The sequence below is a fragment of the Salvelinus alpinus genome, chromosome 3 (assembly GCF_045679555.1).
Source record: "Salvelinus alpinus chromosome 3, SLU_Salpinus.1, whole genome shotgun sequence".
Classification (NCBI taxonomy): domain Eukaryota; kingdom Metazoa; phylum Chordata; class Actinopteri; order Salmoniformes; family Salmonidae; genus Salvelinus; species Salvelinus alpinus.
In genome coordinates, this window is record NC_092088.1 from 92,306,389 (window position 1) to 92,331,057 (window position 24,669).

At 41.9% G+C, this 24,669-nt stretch overlaps 1 protein-coding gene across 1 annotated transcript in view; it reads right to left on the reverse strand.

Annotated features, from left to right (window-relative positions):
* The window catches only part of LOC139571525 (uncharacterized), a 157,950-nt gene that overhangs the window by 88,900 nt on the left and 44,381 nt on the right, over nucleotides 1-24,669 (reverse strand). The window contains exons 45-50 of the mRNA XM_071394492.1: nucleotides 14,229-14,249; nucleotides 13,812-13,832; nucleotides 13,548-13,568; nucleotides 2,617-2,637; nucleotides 2,442-2,474; nucleotides 933-953 (exon numbers count right to left, since the gene is read on the reverse strand). Coding sequence (XP_071250593.1) covers nucleotides 933-953; nucleotides 2,442-2,474; nucleotides 2,617-2,637; nucleotides 13,548-13,568; nucleotides 13,812-13,832; nucleotides 14,229-14,249 — 138 coding nt within the window. The remainder of the gene's footprint in view (nucleotides 1-932; nucleotides 954-2,441; nucleotides 2,475-2,616; nucleotides 2,638-13,547; nucleotides 13,569-13,811; nucleotides 13,833-14,228; nucleotides 14,250-24,669) is intronic.

A 24,669-nucleotide genomic window follows, 5' to 3' on the forward strand; every position in this document is an offset into this window, starting at 1 on the left:
TGTTCACCCGATTAGGATGTAAATATCCTAAAAATAAAGATGAAAGTCTGCACTTTCAGCTCATCTTGATTGTTTCCTTTCAAATCCATTGTGGTGGCGTACAGAGCCAAATTGATAATAACTTGGTCAATGTCCAAATATTTATGGACCTGACTATACAGTATATACTAGGCGTTGTCAGAGGAAGGCCCAAAAAACTGTCAAAGACTCCAGTCACCCAAGTCATAGACTGTTCTCCTTGCTACCGCACGGCACGCGGTAAAGGAACACCAAGTCTAGGTCCAAAAGGCTCCTTAACAGCTTCTACCCCCCAAGCTATAAGACTGCTGAACAATTAATTAAATAGCCACTCGGACTACTTACATTGACCCCCCCCTCCCCTTTGTTTTTCCACTGCTGCTATTCACTGTTTATTATCTATGCATAGTCACTTTACCCCTACCTACATGTACAAATTATCTCGACTAACCTGTACCCCTGCACATTGACTCTGTACCGGTACCCCCTGTATATAGCCTCGTTATTGTTATTTTATTGTGTCACTTTTTTTATTCTATTTTTTATTTAGTTTATTTAGTAAACATTTTCTTAACTATATTTTCTTGAACTGCATTGTTGGTTAAGGGCTTGTAAGTAAGCATTTCCCGATAAGGTCAACACCTTGTTGTATTCGGCGCATGTGATACAAACTATTTGATTTGATTTAAAACAAGTTTATATTTTGGCATCTGATGGGGTATAACAGTTAAACTAAGCTCTTTAATCATTTATATGTTATACTCTTCAATAATCAATGGGTACACATATCATTTGTCTATAAGTCCAAAAATGGATGTATCAACTACCGATTGCCCCTTTGTGCTCAGCAAAAAAAAATATGTAAAATACTTCATATAATTCTAACAAAGTGATGATCTGAAGACGCTACTTACCCCTCTCGTTCCTGAAGTCCTCTGTAAACATGTAGAGTAGATGGAAGACAGTGAGAACATCATTAACATGAACACTAGAAGATGTAGTCTCTCTCTGGGACTCCTTGTCTCAGATCATTTATCTAACGTCACAAATCCTAAATCAGTTCCACACACCTAAATGAGTCCAGCGTACCTCTATGAGACAACTTCTCCAATGAAGATATTCTATCCAACCACTTCTTATTTTCATTCATTAAATGTGTCTGGTCCATCAGTGATCCAGGTGTATCAGAGACTACCTCTCTCTAGTCTAGTGGTCCTCTACAGTCTCAACACATCCTGTTCTATAACATCATTAATGTGACTGGTCCATCAGTGATCCAGGTGTATCAGAGACTACCTCTCTCTAGTCTAGTGGTCCTCTACAGCCTGTGGGGGCTGAATCAGAATTAGTTAGGTAACATAGATAAATAAGATGTTTTATTTGCATAATATGCTTATGTGAGATACTTGTCATTAGAATGTTTCCCTTTGGACTATAGGGTTGGCAGTTGCACTTATCCCTTCTCAGCTAGGGAAAAGTCACTTGGGGCCCAGAGAGGGGAGAGGTCAGGCTTGTCTTTTACATATCTGGTAATATGCAGAATATCAGAAAGGGAGAGGTCAGAATGGAACATTGTCTTCATATGTGAATGTATCTGTTAAACCATGTGAAGGGATGGCGTGATTAAGGGGGAACCAATTATCTCATCTCCATAATGTCTGTACGCCAGTCACTCCCTCCTTTTCCCATTGGGGGGAGGAGTATGGCAGTGTCTGGAACCATTGTATTACCCCTCTGATGTTGCACTTATCTTGAGATAGTATATGACCAAGAGGCTCACTCCCCTCAGTGAGCTTGTCCAGGAGAGGGGGACAAGAGGGGGTTTACTTGAGATGGGAGTATCTAATGATGACAATTGATATATGCGATTGGATGAGTTGATGTTTTTGTACTATGAGGTACCAGGAACGAGATTAGAACCTCGTCTTAGAGACCAAACTGAACGATAATTTATAGCTAATGCTATCTGGCTATGGGATACTCCTCTCTCTCAAGTAAGAGGCCCTTTGTGAAGTTTTCCTAAGATCTGTGGTTCGTCATGTAAGTTGAGAGGGGTGTATCTTGGCTATAAAATCTTGGTATTCTTTTGTAGGCACTCTCAGAATTCAATGTAGACACTGAATTGATCTGAGAGTCAAAGGGCTATGGTGAAGCTCATATAATTAAAGATGAAAATTAAGTATAACTCTGACTGGTGTGTGGTTTGTAACTCTCATCATTTAGTAATACAGGAAATTACTACGACAAGCCTCAACACATCCTGTTCTAGAACAACAACATTAATGTGACTGGTCCATCAGTGATCCAGGTGTATCAGAGACTACCTCTCTCTAGTCTAGTGGTCCTCTAGAGCCTCAACACATCCTGTTCTAGAACATTATTCTATGGTCTGAAGACACTGGGATAAGAAGGACACTACTTACCCAGTTTACTGGTGAGATCCTTCTCAACCTTATCTGTAGACATAGATATTAAGAAAAGTCAGGGAACATTAATGTGAACAACATTATGTGTGTTCTACTTCTTTAGAAATTATAGATAGAAGAGACATCGGTTTACAAAATGTTATCAACGTGATGATATAAAGACACTACTTACCCTTCTCCTTACTGAGGCGATCTGCAAACATGTAGAGTAGATGAAGACAGTGAGAACATCATTAACATGAACACTAGTAGATGTAGTCTCTCTCTGGGACTCCTTGTCTCATATCAATGTTACAACTTGAGATAATAGTTAAGGAACATTAATATGCGTGTTTTTCTAGTGCCTTCAGAACGTATTCACACCCCATTACTTTCTCCACAGTGTTGTGTTACAGCCTGAATTTAAAATAGACGAAATTAAGAACACACACATTTAGAACACACAATACCCCATAATGTTACTGATCTACACACAATACCCCATAATGTTACTGATCTACACACAATACCCCATAATGTTACTGATTAACACACAATACCCCATAATGTTACTGATCTACACACAATACCCCATAATGTTACTGATCTACACACAATACCCCATAATGTTACTGATTAACACACAATACCCCATAATGTTACTGATCTACACACAATACCCCATAATGTTACTGATCTACACACAATACCCCATAATGTTACTGATCTACACACAATACCCCATAATGTCACTGATCTACACACAATACCTCATAATGTTACTGATCTACACACAATACCCCATAATGTTACTGATCTACACACAATACCCCATAATGTTACTGATTAACACACAATACCCCATAATGTTACTGATCAACACACAATACCCCATAATGTTACTGATCTACACACAATACCCCATAATGTTACTGATCTACACACAATACCCCATAATGTCACTGATCTACACACAATACCCCATAATGTCACTGATCTACACACAATACCTCATAATGTTACTGATCTACACACAATACCCCATAATGTTACTGATCTACACACAATACCCCATAATGTTACTGATCTACACACAATACCCCATAATGTTACTGATCTACACACAATACCCCATAATGTTACTGATCTACACACAATACCCCATAATGTTACTGATCTACACACAATACCCCATAATGTTACTGATCTACACACAATACCCCATAATGTTACTGATCAACACACAATACCCCATAATGTTACTGATTAACACACAATACCCCATAATGTTACTGATTAACACACAATACCCCATAATGTTACTGATTAACACACAATACCCCATAATGTTACTGATCAACACACAATACCCCATAATGTTACTGATCAACACACAATACCCCATAATGTTACTGATCTACACACAATACCCCATAATGTTACTGATCTACACACAATACCCCATAATGTTACTGATTAACACACAATAGCCCAAAATGTTACTGATCTACACACAATAGCCCATAATGTTACTGATCTACACACAATAGCCCATAATGTTACTGATCTACACACAATAGCCCATAATGTTACTGATCTACACACAATAGCCCATAATGTTACTGATCTACACACAATAGCCCATAATGTTACTGATCTCCACACAATACCCCATAATGTCACTGATCTCCACACAATACCCCATAATGTCACTGATCAACACACAATACCCCATAATGTTACTGATCTACACACAATACCCCATAATGTTACTGATCTACACACAATACCCCATAATGTTACTGATCTACACACAATACCCCATAATGTCACTGATCTACACACAATACCTCATAATGTTACTGATCTACACACAATACCCCATAATGTTACTGATCTACACACAATACCCCATAATGTTACTGATCTACACACAATACCCCATAATGTTACTGATTAACACACAATACCCCATAATGTTACTGATCAACACACAATACCCCATAATGTTACTGATCTACACACAATACCCCATAATGTTACTGATCTACACACAATACCCCATAATGTTACTGATCTACACACAATACCCCATAATGTTACTGATCTACACACAATACCCCATAATGTCACTGATCTACACACAATACCTCATAATGTTACTGATCTACACACAATACCCCATAATGTTACTGATCTACACACAATACCCCATAATGTTACTGATCTACACACAATACCCCATAATGTTACTGATCTACACACAATACCCCATAATGTCACTGATCTACACACAATACCCCATAATGTTACTGATCTACACACAATACCCCATAATGTTACTGATCTACACACAATACCCCATAATGTTACTGATCTACACACAATACCCCATAATGTTACTGATCAACACACAATACCCCATAATGTTACTGATTAACACACAATACCCCATAATGTTACTGATTAACACACAATACCCCATAATGTTACTGATTAACACACAATACCCCATAATGTTACTGATTAACACACAATACCCCATAATGTTACTGATCAACACACAATACCCCATAATGTTACTGATCAACACACAATACCCCATAATGTTACTGATCAACACACAATACCCCATAATGTTACTGATCTACACACAATACCCCATAATGTTACTGATCTACACACAATAGCCCATAATGTTACTGATCAACACACAATAGCCCAAAATGTTACTGATCTACACACAATAGCCCATAATGTTACTGATCTACACACAATAGCCCATAATGTTACTGATCTACACACAATAGCCCATAATGTTACTGATCTACACACAATACCCCATAATGTTACTGATCTACACACAATACCCCATAATGTTACTGATTAACACACAATACCCCATAATGTTACTGATTAACACACAATACCCCATAATGTTACTGATTAACACACAATACCCCATAATGTTACTGATCAACACACAATACCCCATAATGTTACTGATCAACACACAATACCCCATAATGTTACTGATCTACACACAATACCCCATAATGTTACTGATCTACACACAATACCCCATAATGTTACTGATTAACACACAATAGCCCAAAATGTTACTGATCTACACACAATACCCCATACTGTTACTGATCTACACACAATACCCCATAATGTTACTGATCAACACACAATAGCCCAAAATGTTACTGATCTACACACAATACCCCATAATGTTACTGATCTACACACAATACCCCATAATGTTACTGATCTACACACAATACCCCATAATGTTACTGATCTACACACAATACCCCATAATGTTACTGATTAACACACAATACCCCAATAATGTTACTGATCTACACACAATACCCCATAATGTTACTGATCTACACACAATACCCCATAATGTTACTGATTAACACACAATACCCCATAATGTTACTGATCTACACACAATACCCCATAATGTTACTGATCTACACACAATACCCCATAATGTTACTGATCTACACACAATACCCCATAATGTTACTGATCTACACACAATACCCCATAATGTTACTGATCTACACACAATACCCCATAATGTCACTGATCTACACACAATACCTCATAATGTTACTGATCTACACACAATACCCCATAATGTTACTGATCTACACACAATACCCCATAATGTTACTGATCGACACACAATACCCCATAATGTTACTGATCAACACACAATACCCCATAATGTTACTGATCAACACACAATACCCCATAATGTTACTGATCTACACACAATACCCCATAATGTTACTGATCTACACACAATACCCCATAATGTCACTGATCTACACACAATACCCCATAATGTCACTGATCTACACACAATACCTCATAATGTTACTGATCTACACACAATACCCCATAATGTTACTGATCTACACACAATACCCCATAATGTTACTGATCTACACACAATACCCCATAATGTTACTGATCTACACACAATACCCCATAATGTTACTGATCTACACACAATACCCCATAATGTTACTGATCAACACACAATACCCCATAATGTTACTGATCAACACACAATACCCCATAATGTTACTGATTAACACACAATACCCCATAATGTTACTGATTAACACACAATACCCCATAATGTTACTGATTAACACACAATACCCCATAATGTTACTGATTAACACACAATACCCCATAATGTTACTGATTAACACACAATACCCCATAATGTTACTGATCAACACACAATACCCCATAATGTTACTGATCAACACACAATACCCCATAATGTTACTGATCTACACACAATACCCCATAATGTTACTGATCTACACACAATACCCCATAATGTTACTGATTAACACACAATAGCCCAAAATGTTACTGATCTACACACAATAGCCCATAATGTTACTGATCTACACACAATAGCCCATAATGTTACTGATCTACACACAATAGCCCATAATGTTACTGATCTACACACAATAGCCCATAATGTTACTGATCTACACACAATAGCCCATAATGTTACTGATCTCCACACAATAGCCCATAATGTTACTGATCTCCACACAATACCCCATAATGTTACTGATCTACACACAATACCCCATAATGTTACTGATCTACACACAATACCCCATAATGTCACTGATCTACACACAATACCCCATAATGTTACTGATCTACACACAATACCCCATAATGTTACTGATCTACACACAATACCCCATAATGTTACTGATCTACACACAATACCCCATAATGTTACTGATTAACACACAATACCCCATAATGTTACTGATTAACACACAATACCCCATAATGTTACTGATCAACACACAATACCCCATAATGTTACTGATCAACACACAATACCCCATAATGTTACTGATCTACACACAATACCCCATAATGTTACTGATCTACACACAATACCCCATAATGTTACTGATTAACACACAATACCCCATAATGTTACTGATTAACACACAATACCCCATAATGTTACTGATTAACACACAATACCCCATAATGTTACTGATTAACACACAATAGCCCAAAATGTTACTGATCTACACACAATACCCCATAATGTTACTGATTAACACACAATACCCCATAATGTTACTGATCAACACACAATACCCCATAATGTTACTGATCAACACACAATACCCCATAATGTTACTGATCTACACACAATACCCCATAATGTTACTGATCTACACACAATACCCCATAATGTTACTGATCTACACACAATACCCCATAATGTTACTGATTAACACACAATACCCCATAATGTTACTGATTAACACACAATAGCCCATAATGTTACTGATCTACACACAATACCCCATAATGTTACTGATCTACACACAATACCCCATAATGTTACTGATCTACACACAATACCCCATAATGTTACTGATTAACACACAATACCCCATAATGTTACTGATTAACACACAATACCCCATAATGTTACTGATCTACACACAATACCCCATAATGTTACTGATTAACACACAATACCCCATAATGTTACTGATTAACACACAATACCCCATAATGTTACTGATTAACACACAATACCCCATAATGTTACTGATCAACACACAATACCCCATAATGTTACTGATCAACACACAATACCCCATAATGTTACTGATCAACACACAATACCCCATAATGTTACTGATCTACACACAATACCCCATAATGTTACTGATCTACACACAATAGCCCATAATGTTACTGATCAACACACAATAGCCCAAAATGTTACTGATCTACACACAATAGCCCATAATGTTACTGATCTACACACAATAGCCCATAATGTTACTGATCTACACACAATAGCCCATAATGTTACTGATCTACACACAATACCCCATAATGTTACTGATCTACACACAATACCCCATAATGTTACTGATTAACACACAATACCCCATAATGTTACTGATTAACACACAATACCCCATAATGTTACTGATTAACACACAATACCCCATAATGTTACTGATCAACACACAATACCCCATAATGTTACTGATCAACACACAATACCCCATAATGTTACTGATCTACACACAATACCCCATAATGTTACTGATCTACACACAATACCCCATAATGTTACTGATTAACACACAATAGCCCAAAATGTTACTGATCTACACACAATACCCCATACTGTTACTGATCTACACACAATACCCCATAATGTTACTGATTAACACACAATAGCCCAAAATGTTACTGATCTACACACAATACCCCATAATGTTACTGATCTACACACAATACCCCATAATGTTACTGATCTACACACAATACCCCATAATGTTACTGATCTACACACAATACCCCATAATGTTACTGATTAACACACAATACCCCAATAATGTTACTGATCTACACACAATACCCCATAATGTTACTGATCTACACACAATACCCCATAATGTTACTGATTAACACACAATACCCCATAATGTTACTGATCTACACACAATACCCCATAATGTTACTGATCTACACACAATACCCCATAATGTTACTGATCTACACACAATACCCCATAATGTTACTGATCTACACACAATACCCCATAATGTTACTGATCTACACACAATACCCCATAATGTCACTGATCTACACACAATACCTCATAATGTTACTGATCTACACACAATACCCCATAATGTTACTGATCTACACACAATACCCCATAATGTTACTGATCAACACACAATACCCCATAATGTTACTGATCAACACACAATACCCCATAATGTTACTGATCAACACACAATACCCCATAATGTTACTGATCTACACACAATACCCCATAATGTTACTGATCTACACACAATACCCCATAATGTTACTGATCTACACACAATACCCCATAATGTTACTGATCTACACACAATACCCCATAATGTCACTGATCTACACACAATACCTCATAATGTTACTGATCTACACACAATACCCCATAATGTTACTGATCTACACACAATACCCCATAATGTTACTGATCTACACACAATACCCCATAATGTTACTGATCTACACACAATACCCCATAATGTTACTGATCTACACACAATACCCCATAATGTTACTGATCTACACACAATACCCCATAATGTTACTGATCAACACACAATACCCCATAATGTTACTGATCAACACACAATACCCCATAATGTTACTGATTAACACACAATACCCCATAATGTTACTGATTAACACACAATACCCCATAATGTTACTGATTAACACACAATACCCCATAATGTTACTGATTAACACACAATACCCCATAATGTTACTGATTAACACACAATACCCCATAATGTTACTGATCAACACACAATACCCCATAATGTTACTGATCAACACACAATACCCCATAATGTTACTGATCTACACACAATACCCCATAATGTTACTGATCTACACACAATACCCCATAATGTTACTGATTAACACACAATAGCCCAAAATGTTACTGATCTACACACAATAGCCCATAATGTTACTGATCTACACACAATAGCCCATAATGTTACTGATCTACACACAATAGCCCATAATGTTACTGATCTACACACAATAGCCCATAATGTTACTGATCTACACACAATAGCCCATAATGTTACTGATCTCCACACAATAGCCCATAATGTTACTGATCTCCACACAATACCCCATAATGTTACTGATCTACACACAATACCCCATAATGTTACTGATCTACACACAATACCCCATAATGTCACTGATCTACACACAATACCCCATAATGTTACTGATCTACACACAATACCCCATAATGTTACTGATCTACACACAATACCCCATAATGTTACTGATCTACACACAATACCCCATAATGTTACTGATTAACACACAATACCCCATAATGTTACTGATTAACACACAATACCCCATAATGTTACTGATCAACACACAATACCCCATAATGTTACTGATCAACACACAATACCCCATAATGTTACTGATCTACACACAATACCCCATAATGTTACTGATCTACACACAATACCCCATAATGTTACTGATTAACACACAATACCCCATAATGTTACTGATTAACACACAATAGCCCAAAATGTTACTGATCTACACACAATAGCCCATAATGTTACTGATCTACACACAATACCCCATAATGTTACTGATCTACACACAATACCCCATAATGTTACTGATCTACACACAATACCCCATAATGTTACTGATTAACACACAATACCCCATAATGTTACTGATCTACACACAATACCCCATAATGTTACTGATTAACACACAATACCCCATAATGTTACTGATCTACACACAATACCCCATAATGTTACTGATCTACACACAATACCCCATAATGTTACTGATCTACACACAATACCCCATAATGTTACTGATCTACACACAATACCCCATAATGTTACTGATCTACACACAATACCCCATAATGTCACTGATCTACACACAATACCCCATAATGTTACTGATCTACACACAATACCCCATAATGTTACTGATCTACACACAATACCCCATAATGTTACTGATCTACACACAATACCCCATAATGTTACTGATTAACACACAATACCCCACAATGTCACTGATCTACACACAATACCCCATAATGTTACTGATCTACACACAATACCCCATAATGTTACTGATTAACACACAATACCCCATAATGTCACTGATCTACACACAATACCCCATAATGTTACTGATCTACACACAATACCCCATAATGTTACTGATTAACACACAATACCCCATAATGTTACTGATCTACACACAATACCCCATAATGTTACTGATTAACACACAATACCCCATAATGTTACTGATTAACACACAATACCCCATAATGTTACTGATCTACACACAATAGCCCATAATGTTACTGATCTACACACAATAGCCCATAATGTTACTGATTAACACACAATAGCCCAAAATGTTACTGATTAACACACAATAGCCCAAAATGTTACTGATCTACACACAATAGCCCATAATGTTACTGATCTACACACAATAGCCCATAATGTTACTGATCTACACACAATAGCCCATAATGTTACTGATCTACACACAATAGCCCATAATGTTACTGATCTACACACAATACCCCATAATGTTACTGATCTACACACAATACCCCATAATGTTACTGATCTACACACAATACCCCATAATGTTACTGATTAACACACAATACCCCATAATGTTACTGATCTACACACAATACCCCATAATGTTACTGATTAACACACAATACCCCATAATGTTACTGATTAACACACAATACCCCATAATGTTACTGATCTACACACAATACCCCATAATGTTACTGATCTACACACAATACCCCATAATGTTACTGATTAACACACAATAGCCCAAAATGTTACTGATCTACACACAATAGCCCATAATGTTACTGATCTACACACAATAGCCCATAATGTTACTGATCTACACACAATAGCCCATAATGTTACTGATCTACACACAATACCCCATAATGTTACTGATCTACACACAATACCCCATAATGTTACTGATCTACACACAATACCCCATAATGTCACTGATCTACACACAATACCCCATAATGTTACTGATCTACACACAATACCCCATAATGTTACTGATCTACACACAATACCCCATAATGTTACTGATCAACACACAATACCCCATAATGTTACTGATGTACACACAATACCCCATAATGTTACTGATCTACACACAATACCCCATAATGTTACTGATCTACACACAATACCCCATAATGTTACTGATCTACACACAATACCCCATAATGTTACTGATCTACACACAATACCCCATAATGTTACTGATCTACACACAATACCCCATAATGTTACTGATCTACACACAATACCCCATAATGTTACTGATTAACACACAATACACCATAATGTTACTGATCTACACAACATTACCCCATAATGTTCAGAATTCAGTTGTCAGAGAGGAAGGAAACTTATCAGGTATTTTCACCATGAGGCCAATGGTGATTTTAAAACAGTTACAGAGTTTAGTAGTTGTGATAGGAGAAAACTGAGGATGGATCAACGACATTGTAGTTACTCCATAATACAAACCTAAATGAGTGAAAAGAAGGAAGTCTGTTCAGAATTAACATATACCAAAACTAACATCCTGTTTGCAACAAGGAACTATAGTATAGCTGCAAAAAATGTGGCAAATAAATGTACTTTGTGTCCTGAATACAAAGCATTATGTTTTTGGGAAAATCCAACACATCACTGAGTACCACTCTATATATTTGCTAGCATGGTGGTGGCTGCAACATGTTATGGGTATGCTCGTCATCGGCTAGGCCTAGGGAGTTTTTTAGGATAAAAAATAACAGAATGGAGCTAAGCACAGATAAAAACCTAGAGGAAAACCTGGTTGATTCTGCTTTCCACTAGACACTGGGAGACAAATTCACCTTTCAGCAGGACAATAACCTAAAACACAAGGCCAAATCTACACTGGAGTTGCTTACCAAGACGACATTTAATGTTCCTGAGTGGACTAGTTACAGTTTTGACTTAAATCAGGTTGAAAATCTATGACAGAGCTTGAAGAATATTTAAAACAATAAATGGGCAAATATTGTACAATCCTGATGTGCAAGGGTTTTAGAGACTTACCCAAAAAGACTAATAGCTTTAATTGCTGCCAAAGATGTTTCTAACATGTATTGAATTAGGGGGTTGAATACTAATCTAATAAAGATACTGTACATTAGTGTTTTTATTTCTCAATAATCTGTAATACATGTTTGTATTTTTCTACTCCAATATTTTGTGTAGATCGTTAACCAAAAATGACATTTAAACACATTTGAATCCTATTTTGTAACACAACAAAATGTGGAAAAAGTCAATGGGTGTGAATACTTTCTGAAGAAACTGTACATCTATAGCAGAGACATTGGTTTACATAATGCTAGCAGCATGATGATTTGAAGACACTACTTACCCCTCTCTTCCTTGAGGAAATCTGTAAACATGCAGAGTAGATGGAGGACAGTGAGAACATCATTAACATGAACACTAGAAGATGTAGTCTCTCTCTGGGACTCCTTGTCTCATATCAATGTTCCAACATCAGAAGGAACATCTTCAATGTGCTCAAAATAACCTTTTTACATGTTTTCCTACTTAAAGTCTGTAGATTAGAGATAATTAGACTTTTGTGGTTCTAATAATGATATCAAAATGATGATCTGAACACACTACTTACTATTCTGGGCCGAAAGGTTAGCTGTAAACATGTAGAGTAGATGGAGGACAGTGAGAACATCATTAACATGAACACTAGTAGATGTAGTCTCTCTCTGGGACTCCTTGGTCAGGATTCAATCCAATGTGCAGTATACCGCAGGGCACTACACAGCTGAGAATGCACTTTTTAAAGGCATTTTTCACCAGCATTCACAGAGATCACCTTCATAAACACTGCACATGTCGACTCAAACGTAAAAAAGCTTTAAAAGTCTGTTATAGTGTGCTGCATTATAATGCACCTTGAATTGAATCCCAGCTGTTGTTTCATACCACTGCTCTAACATCAGAAAGAACATCTTAAATGTGATGTGAAAAAATACTTGAAATACTTCACATAATTCTTGCAAAGTGATGATCTGAAGACACTACTTACTCCTCTCCTTCCTCAGTTCCTCTGTAAACATGTAGAGTAGATGGAAGACAGTGAGAACATCATTAACATGTTACAGGGTCCACAGGAAATCACAGACTACAAAAACAAAAACAGCCACGTCACTGATACCGACGTCACGCTTCCAGACAAACTAAACACCTTCTTTGCCCGCTTTGAGGATAATACAGTGCCACCGTCGCGGCTCGCTAACAAAGACTGCGGCCCCCCCCTCTCCTTCTCAGTGGTTGACGTGAGTGAAACATTTAAACGTGTTAACCCTCGCAAGGCTGCTGGCCCAGACGGTATCTCAAGCCGCGTACTCAGAGCATGCGCAGACCAGCTGGCTGGTGTGTTTACAGACATATTCAATCGCTCCCTATCCCAGTCTGTTGTCCCCACATGCTTCAAGATGGCTATCACTGTTGCTGTACCCAAGAAGGCAAAGATAACTGAACAAAATAACTACTGCCTGTCGCACTCACTTCTGTCATCATGAAGTGCTTTGAGAGGCTAGTCAAGGATCATATCACCGCCACCTTACCGGCCACCCTTGACCCACCTCAGTTTGCATACCGCCCCAACAGGTCCACAGATGACGCAATCGCCATCTCACTGCACACTGCCTGGACAAAAATAATACTTATGTAAGAATGCTGTTCATTGACTACAGCTCAGCATTCAACACCATAGTACCCTCCAAGCTCATCATCAAGCTGGTGGCCCTGAGTCTCAACCCCGCCCTGTGCAACTGGGTTCTGGACTTTGACGGGCCGCCCCCAGGTGGTGAAGTTAGGAAACAACATCTCCACTTCGCTGACCCTCAACACTGGGGCCCCACAAGGATGTGTGCTCAGCCCTTTCCTGTACTCCTTGTTCACCCACGACTGCGTGGACACGCACGCCTCCAACTCAATCATCAAGTTTGCAGACGACACAACAGTAGTGGACTTGATAACCAACAACGACGAGACAGCCTACAGGGAGGAGGTGAGGCCACTTGGAGTGTGGTGTCAAGAAAACAACCTCTCACTCAACGTCAACAAAACATAGGAGATGATCGTGGACTTCAGGAAACAGCAGAGGGAGCACCCCTGTATCCACACCGAAGGGACAGCAGTGGAGAAGGTGGAAAGTTTTAAGTTCCTGGGCGTACACCTCACAGACAAACTGAAATGGTCCACCCACACAGACAGCGTTGTGAACCTCAGGAGGCTGAAGAAATTTAGCCTGTCACCCAAAACCCTGACTAACTTTTACAGATGCACAATCCTGTTGGGCTGTATCACAGCCTGGTATGGCAACTGCACCGCCCACAACCGCATGGCTCTCCAGAGGGTGGTCTGTACAACGCATCACCGGGGGCAAACTACCTGCCCTCCATGACACCTACACAACACCCGATGTCATAAAGATCATCAAGGACAACAAGCACCCGAGTGTTAGGATTTGTGTTTATTGCACTATAACCCAATGCTATATCACATGTGATTGAATATTAGCAACTGTTGGCCTGGGCGCCTGGGTGTCTGTGTGTGTGTGTGCTGGAAGTAACAGTTAGCCCCCGATAAGTGTGCTGGGAAGCTGTGGTTAGCCTTGAGCGAGAACAGTGTGCTTTTGTATACAGGTGCAAATAGCGCAGACAATGTTGCAGAGCTGTCTGACCTCAGTCTCTGGGGTGAGGGAGCGTAATCTACACAGCAACAGCGCCGGGACACCAAAGAGCGCAAAGAGGCTAGGACTAGCCTGAGCGCCGGCGATAGGCTGAGCAGAGTTTAAACCACGCTCAGCCTCTACTGTGATAGGCCAACAGACGGGTTGGAACTTGTCTGTCACAGTATAAGAACAGCTGTTTACTTACATCCTGCTAGTTCTCTGTTCTGCCCTGCGGGGTGGTGCAGTGAACCCGTATATACGAAAATTGCATTTACCATTTATCGCTTGAGTTTAATAAAAATACTTAAAGTATATTCGGTAACTCTGAATCACATTTTGTCCTGATACCAGATTTGAATTGACACAAATCCCTTATACGAGCCACTGCCTGTTCACACCACTATCACCCACAAGGTGAGGTCAGTACAGGTGCATCAAAGCTGGGACTGAGAGACTGAAAAACAGCTTCTATCTCAATGCCATCAGACTGCTAAACAGCCATCACTAACTCAGAGAGACTGCTGCCTACATTGAGAAACCAATCAATAGACACTTAAATAAATGGATCACTAGTCACTGTAAACAATGTCACTCTAAATAATGCCACTTTAATAATGTTTACATATCTTACTTTACTCATATCACATGTATATACTGTATTTTGTGTACAAGTGCACACTCCAAGATGGCATAGCAGTCAGACGTCCTTTGTCCTCGTCTTGTCGTGTCCCGTGTCTATATATATTTACATCTTTCTTCGCATATCTTTTATATATTTTCTTTTCCAAAAACTCAACTTCAAAACACTCTCCTGCAACCCGCCTCACCAATTTAAAAAAAGAAGTATTATTTACCTCAAATCTGAAATCCACAATAGAAGCTAGCCAGAAGCTAACCAGAAGCTAACCAGAAGCTAGCCAGTTAACTGGCTAACGTTAGTATTCAGCTAACCACGGTTTGTGGTCATCAGCTATCCTTTAGCTCGAAAAGCTATCGCCCGTTTTGTACAACACCAGAACATACCGGACCTATTTTTCTCTCCATATCCCCGGATTTCAACCACAAGCTCTGGACATTTACACCTGGATCTCGCAGCTAGCTAGCTGCTATCAGTGTGACTATTGGCTTACGTCGATCCCGGAGCAAACATCAATTATTCCGGAGCTAGCCAGCTGAAGAGTTCCATCAGCCACTCCTGGGCTACAATCACCTATCCGGACCCGTTTTACTGCCGATGCGGAGCCCCACCGGGCCTTCACGACTGGACTACCGACGTTATCTGCCCGAGGGAGTTACCCAACTGGCCCCTCCGTCGCGATGTTACCTGAACGCCCATCTACAGCTCGCTAATCGTTAGCTGTCTTATCGGCTGCTATCTGAATAGGTCTATCGGAAAAATGTTCTTGGGTCACTATAACTATATCTATTTTGCCAATTGGATTGATCCCCTCTACCACACGGAACCCCACTAATCTACCGTCGGAAACGCACGAGGTGGCTAAAAACAGACCTCTATCCTATGCTAGCTTGCTACCGATGGCCCGGCTAGCTGTCTGAATCGCCGTTACCCCAACCAACCTCAGTACTCACTGGACCCTTATGATCACTCGACTAAGCATGCCTCTCCTTAATGTCAATATGCCTTGTCCATTGCTGTTCTGGTTAGTGTTTATTGGCTTATTTCACTGTAGAGCCTCTAGCCCTGCTCATTATACCTTATCCAACCTTTCAGTTCCACCACTCACACATGCGATGACATCACCTGGTTTCAATGATGTTTCTAGAGACAATATCTCTCTCATCATCACTCAATACCTAGGTTTACCTCCACTGTATTCACATCCTACCATACCTTTGTCTGTACATTATACCTTGAAGCTATTTTATCGCCCCCAGAAACCTCCTTTTACTCTCTGTTCCGGACGTTCTTGACGACCAATTCTCATAGCTTTTAGCCGTACCCTTATCCTACTCCTCCTCTGTTCCTCTGGTGATATAGAGGGGAATCCAGGCCCTGCAGTGCCTAGCTCCACTCCTATTCCCCAGACGCTCTCTTTTGATGACTTCTGTAACCGTAATAGCCTTGGTTTCATGCATGTTAACATTAGAAGCCTCCTCCCTAAGTTTGTTTTATTCACTGCTTTAGCACACTCTGCCAACCTGGATGTTCTAGCCGTGTCTGAATCCTGGCTTAAGAAGACCACCAAAAATTGTGAAATCTCCATTCCTAACTACAACATTTTCAGACAAGATAGAACGGCCAAAGGGGGCGGTGTTGCAATCTACTGCAAAGATAGCCTGCAGAGTTCTGTCCTACTATCCAGGTCTGTACCCAAGCAATTTGAACTTCTACTTTTAAAAATCCACCTCTCTAAATACATGTCTCTCACCGTTGCCGCCTGCTATAGACCACCCTCTGCCCCCAGCTGTGCTCTGGACACCATATGTGAACTGATTGCCCCCCATCTATCTTCAGAGCTTGTACTGCTAGGCGACCTAAACTGGAACATGCTTAACACCCCAGCCATCCTACAATCTAAGCTTGATGCCCTCAATCTCACACAAATTATCAATGAACCTACCAGGTACCACCCCAAAGCCGTAAACACGGGCACCCTCATAGATATCATCCTAACCAACTTGCCCTCTAAATACACCTCTGCTGTTTTCAACCAAGATCTCAGCGATTACTGCCTCATTGCCTGCATCCGTAATGGGTCAGCGGTCAAACGACCTCCACTCATCACTGTCAAACGCTCCCTGAAACACTTCAGCGAGCAGGCCTTTCTAATCGACCTGGCCGGGGTATCCTGGAAGGATATTGATCTCATTCCATCAGTAGAGGATGCCTGGTTATTTTTTTTAAATGCCTTCCTCACCATCTTAAATAAGCATGCCCCATTCAAGAAATGTAGAACCAGGAACAGATATAGCCCTTGGTTCTCTCCAGACCTGACTGCCCTTAACCAACACATAAACATTCTATGGCGTTCTGCATTAGCATCGAACAGCCCCAGTGATTTGCAACTTTTCAGGGAAGCTAGAAACCAATATGCACAGGCAGTTAGAAAAGCCAAGGCTAGCTTTTTCAAGCAGAAATTTTCTTCCTGCAACACAAACTCCAAAAAGTTCTGGGACACTGTAAAGTCCATGGAGAATAAGAACACCTCCTCCCAGCTGCCCACTGCACTGAGGACAGGAGACACTGTCACCACCGATAAATCCACTATAATTGAGAATTTCAATAAGCATTTTTCTACGGCTGGCCATGCTTTCCACCTGGCTACCCCTACCCCGGTCAACAGCACTGCACCCCCCACAGCAACTCGCCCAAGCCTTCCCCATTTCTCCTTCTCCCAAATCCAGTCAGCTGATGTTCTGAAAGAGCTGCAAAATCTGGACCCCTACAAATCAGCCGGGCTAGACAATCTGGACCCTTTCTTTCTAAAATTATCTGCCGAAATTGTTGCAACCCCTATTACTAGCCTGTTCAACCTCTTTCGTGTCGTCTGAGATTCCCAAAGATTGGAAAGCAGCTGCGGTCATCCCCCTCTTCAAAGGAGGGGACACTCTTGACCCAAACTGCTACAGACTGTGGCAAACCTCTTCAAGGTTATGAGCGTTTGTCACAAATTAAGTGGGAAACTGTCACCAAATTACCCCAGAATGAGAGTTCTTTCGAACAGGACAGTACCTGTGTGTTTGTCTCTCCGTCCTGGTCCACCCAGGTCGTAGGCAAGGTCAAGGATAGCAGGGTTCGGTACACGAATCGGGTTCTCAGTAGGTCCAGGTCCAAACGCAAACAGGTAAGTCCAAAACAGTCCAGCTCATACACAGTAAATCCAGTCAATATCTATTGTCTCTTTCTCTATGGTTCACAGATCCTTCCAGCCCTCACATCCTCTTCCTGGTTTTTCTTGACCCTTTATCTGTGTGTTGGCTCCACCTTCTGAGGGTTCCCCTTGCTTCTGGGACTTGTAGTTTTGGCAGTCGGCCATTTTGTGATCTGTAGTTCTGATCGGGGTGGCCATTTTAGTGATCGGGCAGAGCCCGTTTATTAGTTCTGCTCTCACATATCTGCCATTTATCACTCGACCCCCTTCTTTGCCACATATCTCCCCCCCTAGATCCGACCCCCTAGGTCGGGCTACCGCAGCAAAATATGCGTGCATGCGGGATAACCCATCCACATTTCCCATTTCCTTCCCTGCTTTGTGTTTCAAGTCAAAGTGAAACGGTTGGAGACTCAAAAACCACCGCATCACCCGAGCGTTCTTCTCTTTAGCCCTATGCATCCAGGTGAGTGGGGCATGGTCACTGATGAGGGTGAAGTGGCGCCCCAGCAGGTAGTATTTCAGGCTTTCTAGAGCCCACTTTACTGCCAGCGCCTCTTTCTCAACGAGCGCGTAGTTGGTTTCCCGTGGTTCCAGCTTCCTGCTTAAAAACAGGATGGGGTGTTCCACCCCTTCTACCTCTTGGGATAGCACGGCTCCCAAGCCGACCTCTGAGGCATCCGTCTGAACCACAAACTCTTTCTCAAAGTCTGGTACCACCAGCACTGGATTACAGCAGAGAGCCTCCTGTAATGTCCTAAATGCTTTGGTGGCCCTTTCATCCCATTTGACCATGTTTGGCCCTCTGGCTCTAGTCATGTCGGTGAGTGGGGCGGCCACTGTGGCATAACTTGGGATGAACTTCCGGTAGTAACCGGTCAGCCCTAGGAAGGCTCGAACTTGCTTCTTATTTACTGGTTTCGGCCATTCTCTAATTGCCTCCACCTTCTTCTGTTGGGGTTTGATTAACCCTCTTCCCACGGTGTATCCCAGATACTCTGTTTCCCCTAACCCCACATAACACTTGGCAGGGTTCGCCGTGAGCCCTGCCTTTCTAAGGGCGTCTAACACCGCCTGTACCCGGGGTAAGTGGGATTCCCAATCAGGGCTGTAGATTCCCACGTCATCTAAATAAGCTGCGGCGTATGCCTGGTGCGGTTTTAGGACCTTGTTCATGAGCCGTTGAAAGGTAGCTGGGGCCCCGTGTAAGCCGAATGGCATGACGGTGTATTGAAACAAACCGTCAGGAGTTGCAAAGGCTGTCTTTTCTTTGGCCCTGGGGGTCAGAGGAATTTGCCAGTACCCTTTTGTCAGGTCCAGGGTCGTAATGTACCGAGCTTTACCAATTTTCTCCAGTAGTTCGTCTACTCGGGGCATGGGGTAGGCATCAAACTTGGAGATTTCATTTACTTTCCGAAAGTCGTTACAAAACCGCAAAGACCCATCGGGCTTGGAGACCATCACAATTGGGCTAGACCACTCACTATGTGACTCCTCGATCACTCCAGCTGTCAACATTTTCTCTGTCTCTGCTCTAATCGCGGCCTGTCGAGCCTCGGCTACCCGATATGGCCTCATGCTCACTTTTCTCCCTGGTAGGGAAACGATATCGTGAGCCGTAACCTCAGTTCGGCCGGGTACCTCTGAAAACACATCTCTGTTTTTCTGGATCAGGGTCTTTACTTCCTGTACTTGTGCTGGGGACAGAGTAGGTGAAATATTTACTTCGGCTGCCTCCTGAGTGTGTGTAGGGTATGTGACCATTAGTGTTTCTCTCTCTCTCCATGCTTTTAACAGGTTTATGTGATAGATCTGTTCCTGTGGCCGTCGACCTGGCTGTCGGATCCGATAATTCACTTCTCCTATTCTCTCCAGTACTTCATATGGTCCTTTCCATGTGGCTAGTAGTTTGCACTCAACCGTGGGGATCAGCACTAACACCTTATCTCCCGGTTGAAATTCCCTCAGGGTAGCCTGCCGGTTATAAGTGTGCCGCTGGTGCTCTTGTGCTTGTCTCATGTGCTCTCGGACGATGGGCATGACTGTGGCTATCCTGTCTTGCATTGCCGTGCTCTATGACACTAGTATACGGGGTGGATTCGTGCTCCCAGGTTTCCCGGGCGATGTCTAAGATTCCCCGGGGGTGCCTCCCATATACCAGCTCAAAGGGAGAAAACCCCAGCGAGGCTTGAGGAACCTCTCTAATGGCAAACATCAGATACGGCAACATGCAATCCCAGTTTTTCCCATCCTTATCGATTACCTTCCTGAGCATTGACTTCAGGGTCCTGTTGAATCTCTCAACCAGCCCGTCCGTCTGAGGATGGTAAACCGATGTCCTCAACTGTTTCACCTGCCACAATTTACAAAGGTCCGCCATAAGGCGGGACATAAAGGGGGTCCCCTGGTCAGTAAGGATCTCCTTTGGAACCCCTACCCTGGTGAACAAGAGCACTAATTCCTTGGCAATATTTTTGGAAGTCATCGTCCGAAGGGGAATGGCTTCTGGGTAGCGAGTGGCATAATCTAGAATGACCAGAATGTATTGGTGTCCTCTGGCGGACTTGGGTAGTGGGCCCACTATATCCATCGCTATCCTCTCAAATGGCGTTTCGATTATAGGGAGTGGCACTAACGGGCTTCTAACAGCTGGTCGGGGAGCTGTTAACTGGCACTCCGGGCACTCTCCACAATGCCGAGCCACTTCAGCCTGAATTCCTGGCCAGTAAAACCTCCTTACAATCCGGTCTCGGGTTTTATCGATACCAAGGTGTCCACCCAGAATGTGCCCATGAGCTAGATCCAGTACTGTCCTCCGGTACCGGGTGGGGACCAACAACTGTTCAACCACATCAACCCCTATTTTTGAGACTCTGTACACCAAACCCTTTTTCATAATGAAGTGGGGAAAACTATTAGGCCTCATCCCATCATTTATGGGAGTACCATCGACGACCTGCACGTCTGCTCTGGCTTGCTGCAGGGTTGGATCCTGGTTTTGGGCCGTCCCGAAATTAGTCAAGGACCCTGCCAGGTCTTCTGGTTCTAGATCGTCATCCTCTGGATTCAGATCGACCCCAGCCCCACTAGTACCGGGCTGTTCGTTATCAACGAGGGTTGCTACTTCATCCTCATCCTCCCCTACTAGCACCTGTGAAGTTGGCCACTGAGAGACCTCTTTTCTTGGCTTTGGTTGAAGACCCCATACTTCTTCCTGCTTGGTCAGGGTTGTTGGCTTCTCAAATATGCCATTCTTTTGGCCTAACTTCGCAAAGTTAGGAAAGTATCTACCCAATATTACATCACATGGCATCTTTGGGACCACGCCGACCTCACAATCCAGCAGACCGTCCTCGGTTTGTATGCTCACCAAGGCTGTGGGGTACAGACGGGTATCACCATGAATGCATGTAACACTGATATCCTGACTTGTATCCAGTTTATGAGTTGGCACTAGGTTTGCAACGACCAGGGTTAGCATACTGCCGGAATCCAGCAGTGCTTCAACCTCTTTCCCTTCAATCGTCACCCTGCACATATGTTTGTTTCTTGATCTTTCAAGTACAGTGGTTACAACAGGACATGCATACCACATATCATCTTCTTTTTCACCGAGGTTACATTGCATTGGCTCTTCTTTAAATCGGGCAGTAGGCTGCAATATGTCCTGGTCGATTACAATTGTAACAGATAATAGGGATTCGGGGGGGAGACCCCCTCGACCCCCGGTCCCGGTTTCCGTTTTTTCCCTTAGTGTCTCGGCCCGATTCTGATTCTTTCCTCATGGCCCCACGCTGCTCTCTTCCCCCTCCACCTGTTGGGACAGTCTTACCCTGTCCGCTGGTTCGCCCAGGCCTGGGAAATGGGAATCTTTCCTCCTGTGCTTGCTCAGCTGTTCCTGCCGTACAATACCGTTCAACCAGGCCCACGAGATGGTCGGCGGAAAATACCTCGTTCTGGCCAACCCATCGTTGCACTTCTTGGGGTAGACCTCGCTGAAACTGGTTGAGTACGATGGTCTCAACAATCTCGGCGGAGGAACGGGTCTCCGGTTGCAACCATTTCCGGGCCAGATGAATCAAGTCGAACATCTGTGTTCGGGGAGGTTGTCCAGATCGGTAGGACCACTGGTGGAAGCGGTGTGCCCTCACGGTATCGGTCACTCCCAGTCTAGTCAGAATCTCTCCCTTTAGTTTATCGTAATCCTGTGCATCTTTCAACTCCAGGTCGAAATACGCTTTTTGCGCGTCCCCGGCCAGGTATGGTGCCAGAAGCCCTGCACATTCTTCTTTCGGCCACTTCTCCCTCTCTGCAGTCCTTTCGAAGGTGGTGAGATATGCTTCCACATCATCCTGTGCTGTCATTTTTTGAAGAAAATTATTGGCCCGCCTCTGGGTATTTGCAGCTGGTAATTGAGCCCCAATTTGGTCCGCTAGCCCCTTTAGGCCTTCTCTTAACTCCCGGGTGTTTCTCTCTTGCTCTTCTCTGAGCAGCTGGTTGGTGCGGTGCTGGGCCTGTAACGTGTCCTGGTATATTCGCATTGCATCCTGATGAGCTATTTGTTGAGCTCTAGTTGCCTCTTGTTGGGTGGCCGCCGCTTGTAACAAGGCCTGTATGACTCCCTCCATACTCATTTTCCTGAGAAACTTTCCTAATCAAACAAAGCAACAACAAAAAAAACTTGACTCCCCTTTGGAGTGTTTTTTTGTTTAACCTAACCAGCGGAATGGTTAGTCCATATGCCCACATTCTCCACCACGTGTGGCAAACCTCTTCAAGGTTATGAGCGTTTGTCACAAATGAAGTGGGAAACTGTCACCAAATTACCCCAGAATGAGAGTTCTTTCGAACAGGACAGTACCTGTGTGTTTGTCTCTCCGTCCTGGTCCACCCAGGTCGTAGGCAAGGTCAAGGATAGCAGGGTTCGGTACACGAATCGGGTTCTCAGTAGGTCC